This window comes from Anabas testudineus, chromosome 19, assembly GCF_900324465.2.
Source record: "Anabas testudineus chromosome 19, fAnaTes1.2, whole genome shotgun sequence".
NCBI classification, from domain to species: domain Eukaryota; kingdom Metazoa; phylum Chordata; class Actinopteri; order Anabantiformes; family Anabantidae; genus Anabas; species Anabas testudineus.
The window spans coordinates 17,058,776-17,063,844 of NC_046628.1; the positions used below are offsets into that span (position 1 = coordinate 17,058,776).

Consider the following 5,069-nt stretch of genomic DNA (forward strand, 5'->3'; position numbering starts at 1 on the left):
ATCTCTCTATCTCTAGTAAAATCTCCTTGGGAGATAAAAGATCCAGTTCATGCTGTGACATGCTTGGCACACACTATAAGTATGTAAAGTTTGAATAAACGGCACAGGCCTATGGCACATATTAAGGTAGAAGCAGTTTATGTTGAAAGCTGTATGTAGCATTTTGTTGTCCACTGTGTAATGGCTGACAGGTTATATTAGTTGGTTCTTTTTTGGGGGGGAAATACTTTTGTCACATGTTTATAAAGTCCTGTTAACCTTTGAGTCAGTCATGTTCTGCGTGTCCAGTCCACACTAACTCTGTGTCCAAGTTAGTGTGGAGTGCATATGAGAAAAACTGTCAGATAGAAATAAGTTAAAACGCTGGAGCTGGAGTGTAGGACATGAATGGAAGAACGGGGGAAAAAGAGGATAAAGTGAAAGGAGAAGATGAGAAAGAAAAGAGAAAGAGAAGGTTGACGCTGAATCAAAGAGATTCTGTGTAAACTCTGACATCTAGTGGTGACAAACAAAAGTCACAGCAGCAAAGTGTTGATGTCCTTTGCTCAAATGTGTTTGAGGTTGAGTGTGGAGTGAATCTGGTAAGTGACAATCTCATAACCAATTCTTTCCCCAATTATTCACCATAACTGGTAAATGTACAGTGAGGAAACAAATAAAAAATAAAAAGCACTGAACTTGGAGTTTTGCAGATTTATTAAATACTGATGTCCTTGTTTAACAGTAGAAACTCCACCTCACTTCACAGAAAGCATCACTGAAACAGAATTTTTCCAAAGAAAGTACATATTGAGCTACAGAAACCTCCAACATGGCTATAAGCTATAGGCTACACTATTTATGGACTGTCCTGTGTAATAATGGAACCAAGTCCCTGGTTAGACACAAAACATAATGTGTCCCTCTGAACCATCTGAACCACACACATCAACTTACTATCAACTAGAGAAACAGTTAAAATACTCAGATTGCTGCTTCTGCTGTTACTAAAACCAATAGTCTAATGAATCCAGCTCTCAGAAATGCACTCTTTCTCTCTTCCAATCAGCTCTATAAGAGAAGAATCTGCTATACCGGTCACAGGAAAGCTTTGTGATGATGTTCATCTCTACTTTGTTATGCTACAAAGTGAATCTCTCTAAATCAGAGACCTGCCTCTTCTCTGAACCATCATTTCCCCAAAATGTGTTGACTGGGGTGGTCAGTGGTCTGGACTCGCTCCTTGCTGTCATTGCCAGAGCTGATCCTATACGTCTACTATCTGCTGAGTGTCAAAGACCTAATTGTTTTGAAGAAGGCGCTGCCAGCACTGATGCCGGTCCCTGTGCCAATCTATTCTTCAAATCTGTGTGGTGCATGAGCACTCCAGGTGCCAGCATAAAGTGCTGCCAGATTCTCAACAACCAACGCCTGCTCGGAAAACTTTTGGCATCCCTGTGGAAAAACTCAGATCTGCTCTATATTGTCAGAATATTGGACCCCTCGTGGTACAGTAACATCAGTCTATTGCCTGGCAGAAAGGCTGATGCTGGCACACAAGGCGTAAAATGCCATACAGGGATTTCAGCCAGGCTTAGTGCTCCACAGTAACTTTTGGAAAGGTTTTTGTAGTTTGAAGAAACAAGGCTTAATGCCAAGATGACCTGATTGCCCTGAAGAAACAGACAGTCATAGCAGGGTGCATGTCAGCAAGCACAAGGATGATGGTGGTTGGGGGTGGGGGGTGCTGGTGAAAGAGAGAGAAAGGGGGGGGGGGGGGGGGGGGGGGCGGCAAGGAGAAGTCATCCAGTTCTGGTGTTTGTCCATCTCTCCTTAGAAATAAGAAAGCAGAGACACACAGAGACAAGGAAACCCCCTTTTTACTGTGGTGTTACGGATCTGGAGGTCAGAGACCAACACAGCTACCACATGAAAAAACTGGGCTGGCTGAAACTCTTGTGCTGTAGTACGGCTGCAGATCCAGTGCAAGTCAAAGTATTCTCAGAATCAGAAAATGGTGTCAGGACGTACCAAGCAGTCCAACTTTGCTTGTCGCCCCATCCGGGCTCTAAGTTTGTGGACCTGGCACAGTTTTTGTGTTCCAGTTGAAATATGCTTGTATGTATGTGTCTTAGCTTCATTAACATGCAAACCTTTGTTTGGTTATGCTAGGGGGAAAGCTGCTGAAAAACACAAGTTGAAGCTTGAGGTACGAGTAGAGCAGTTACATTCAGTTCCTTCAAATGAGCTGGAAAAACAAGTAGCAGCGTGTGTGTGATCAACAATAGTGGTGAACAGTGAGCAAGTGAAGAGACATATTGTATGTAAGCATGAGCCATGGGAGATCTATCTGTTACTGTATTTACAGTATAATTATTCATAATTACTCAGCAGGAAATATTTTCTGTACATTCACAAAATTACTGAGAACCAACTTGTGACCTATCCCGAAAACAGACCTACAGCGCCCCAAACAAGCAGTACTGGACTGTGTGTGTGTCCTAGCTGAGTAATATTACAGTTAAGAATTCTGCATTTGAATGTAGTTTTCTGACAGAGCTCCACCCTTTCTGTTGCTCACCTGTGACACACCAGGAAACGCAGCTCGATTTGCTGCGTGACTTACAAGAGAAAAGCGAACGCATGAGTCACCTTCAGTCCCACAGCATAGTTTTACTTACAAAGAGGAGCTGCTTCCAAGGAACACTCGTGTTGCTGGGACATCTGGAATACTTAACATTACACCTGCAGCTGACTCTACAAACAGCTCTGAGTTTTAGAAAAACACTTGACTTGAAGTGACAGCGTCTTTCTACAGGAGGGAGTGGCACCACCTCCGGTCTGCCTGCTGCTGTGTTTTTCGGCTTGTCTCAAAGGAAAATGGCTTCTACTCCAGTGGATTTCTGTTGTTCTGTCTGCCAGGACGTCTTTAAAGATCCAGTCCTCTTGTTATGCAGCCACAGCTTCTGTAAAGGCTGTCTGCAGAGCTGGTGGGATAAGAAACGAATCAGAGAGTGTCCCGTTTGCCGGGCAAAATCTGACTGGAGGGATCCACCTCTTAACTTGGCGTTAAAGAACCTGTGTCAAGCTTTTTTACAAGAGAGAGGTCAGAGAGATTCACTGAGCTTAGAGGCACTCTGCAGTCTGCATTCTGAGAAGCTCAAACTCTTCTGTCTGGACGATCAGCAGCCGGTGTGTGTCGTCTGCAGAGACGCGAAAATACACAGTGACCACAGGTTCAGACCCATCAATGAAGCGGCGCAGGACTACAGAGAGGAGCTCCAAAAATCCTTGAAGGCTTTGCAGGACAAGTTGAAGGCTTTAGATGAAGTTAAAGTGAACTTTAATAAAACTGCAGAACACATTAAGGTCCAGTCTCAAAACACAGAGAGGCAGATTAAAGAGCAGTTTAAAAAGCTTCACCAATTTCTACAAGAAGAGGAAGAGGTCAGGATTGTGACTCTGAGGAAGGAAGAGGAAGAAAAGAGTCAGATGATGAAAGAGAAGTCTGAAGCTCTAAGCAGAAACATGGCAGCTCTTTCTGACACAATCGGTGTCACAGTAGAGCTGCTGAGAGCTGAGGACATATCATTCCTGAACAACCACAAGGCTGCAGTGAAACAGGTCCAGCAACAGTTTCTGCTGGATGAGCCACTGCTGGGGTCAGGGGTTTTGATTGATGAGTCAAAACACCTAGGCAACCTGACCTTCAACATCTGGAACAAGATGAAGGACATGGTCTGCTACACTCCTGTGATTCTGGATCCAAACACTGCTAATTCAGAACTCATCCTGTCTGAGGATCTGACGAGTGTTAGACATGGAAAGAGACAGAGTGTTCCTGAAAACTCAGAGAGGTTTGAGTACTGGGATGCTGTCCTGGGCTCAGGATTTACATCTGGGACTCACAGCTGGGATGTTGAGGTCAGAGACAACGAAGAGTGGGAAGTTGGGTTGTTAGCGGACTCTGTTTGTAGGCAAGAATTTGTGGGGTCAACAGTATGGAGTGTAGGATTCAGTAATGTTGGATATAGATCATACTCCCCGACGGATAAATACAGCTCTCTCCCAGTCAAGGAGATCAAGACGATCAGAGTTCATCTGGACTGGGACAAAGGAGAGCTGTCATTCCATGAGCTTGATACTAACACACACATACACACCTTCACACACACTTTCACTGAGAAACTGTATCCATATCTTTGCACCAGGGATACACTCCCTCTCAAGATACTGCCTGTAAAGGTCTCTGTAACAGTGGACGTTACACATTGAATAGTACCCAGGGTGATTGCTATTTTTAGGCAGCATGTCATTATTTCTATATATTTCTAATTTGTGAGATAATTGTTTTGCATCAAATGCTTGTGGAAGCATATGAGAAATAAGATTAGAATGAAGAAAGATATTATGTATGTCTAGACTGGCGATAATACCGTATATAATAGCCTGTAGCGTGTCAACTATATTCATGAAATACACTGAAATTTTAGGTATGGTATGAAAGATATCTTATAATGCATAAGGTTCAGGGGACATTTTATAGTGAACATAATAAACGGCAAAAAAGGAGCAGTATGATGCTGGTAGACTGAAATTCTAGTGCACACTTCTCATTTTCTTGTTTCTTCAATAAACCTACAACTGACAATGTGTTGAATTTCATTGCAATCTTGTAGAAAACTATGTGTAATCATTTCCAGACACTTTCTTTTCGATGCATGTCTTTTACGGGTTCAAAGGGAGCACCTGAACGCAGCATGTGTGAACATGAGCTTGATGAATCCAGTAAAATGTAACTTCATGGAATAACAATATTGTTTATGGGCAATTCCGGTTATGAATTTCAAAATAAAACAAGACAAAAAAGCTCTAGAAATCATAACGGAGAAACAGGTGTATCGCTGCGTCACTGACTGGTATGAAGATGACGTGATCTGTATTAAATCCACACTTTGAGAACATACTACTGTGTGTAAACAACTCCTCACCAACCAGGCTCAGTTAAATGTTCTCTCCTCGTGTTTAAAACATACTTTTGTTTTTAAAAATCAATTTCCATGTTTCCGGTTCCGTTCAACTATCCCCGG

The 5,069-nt window shown here is 42.7% G+C and overlaps 1 protein-coding gene across 1 annotated transcript; it reads left to right on the plus strand.

Annotated features, from left to right (window-relative positions):
• Nucleotides 1–2,572: 2,572 nt before the first annotated feature.
• LOC113156227 (E3 ubiquitin-protein ligase TRIM39-like) lies at nucleotides 2,573–4,630 on the plus strand. Its single transcript, XM_026351219.1, has one exon. It carries the CDS (start codon nucleotides 2,860–2,862, stop codon nucleotides 4,252–4,254), a length of 1,395 nt encoding a protein of 464 aa, XP_026207004.1. The 5' UTR covers nucleotides 2,573–2,859; the 3' UTR covers nucleotides 4,255–4,630.
• The last annotated feature ends 439 nt before the right edge of the window (nucleotides 4,631–5,069 follow it).

Excerpts from the sequence above, each read along its gene's own strand:
- LOC113156227 (XM_026351219.1), top strand. The coding sequence starts at position 2,860 with ATGGCTTCTACTCCAGTGGATTTCTGTTGTTCTGTCTGCCAGGACGTC.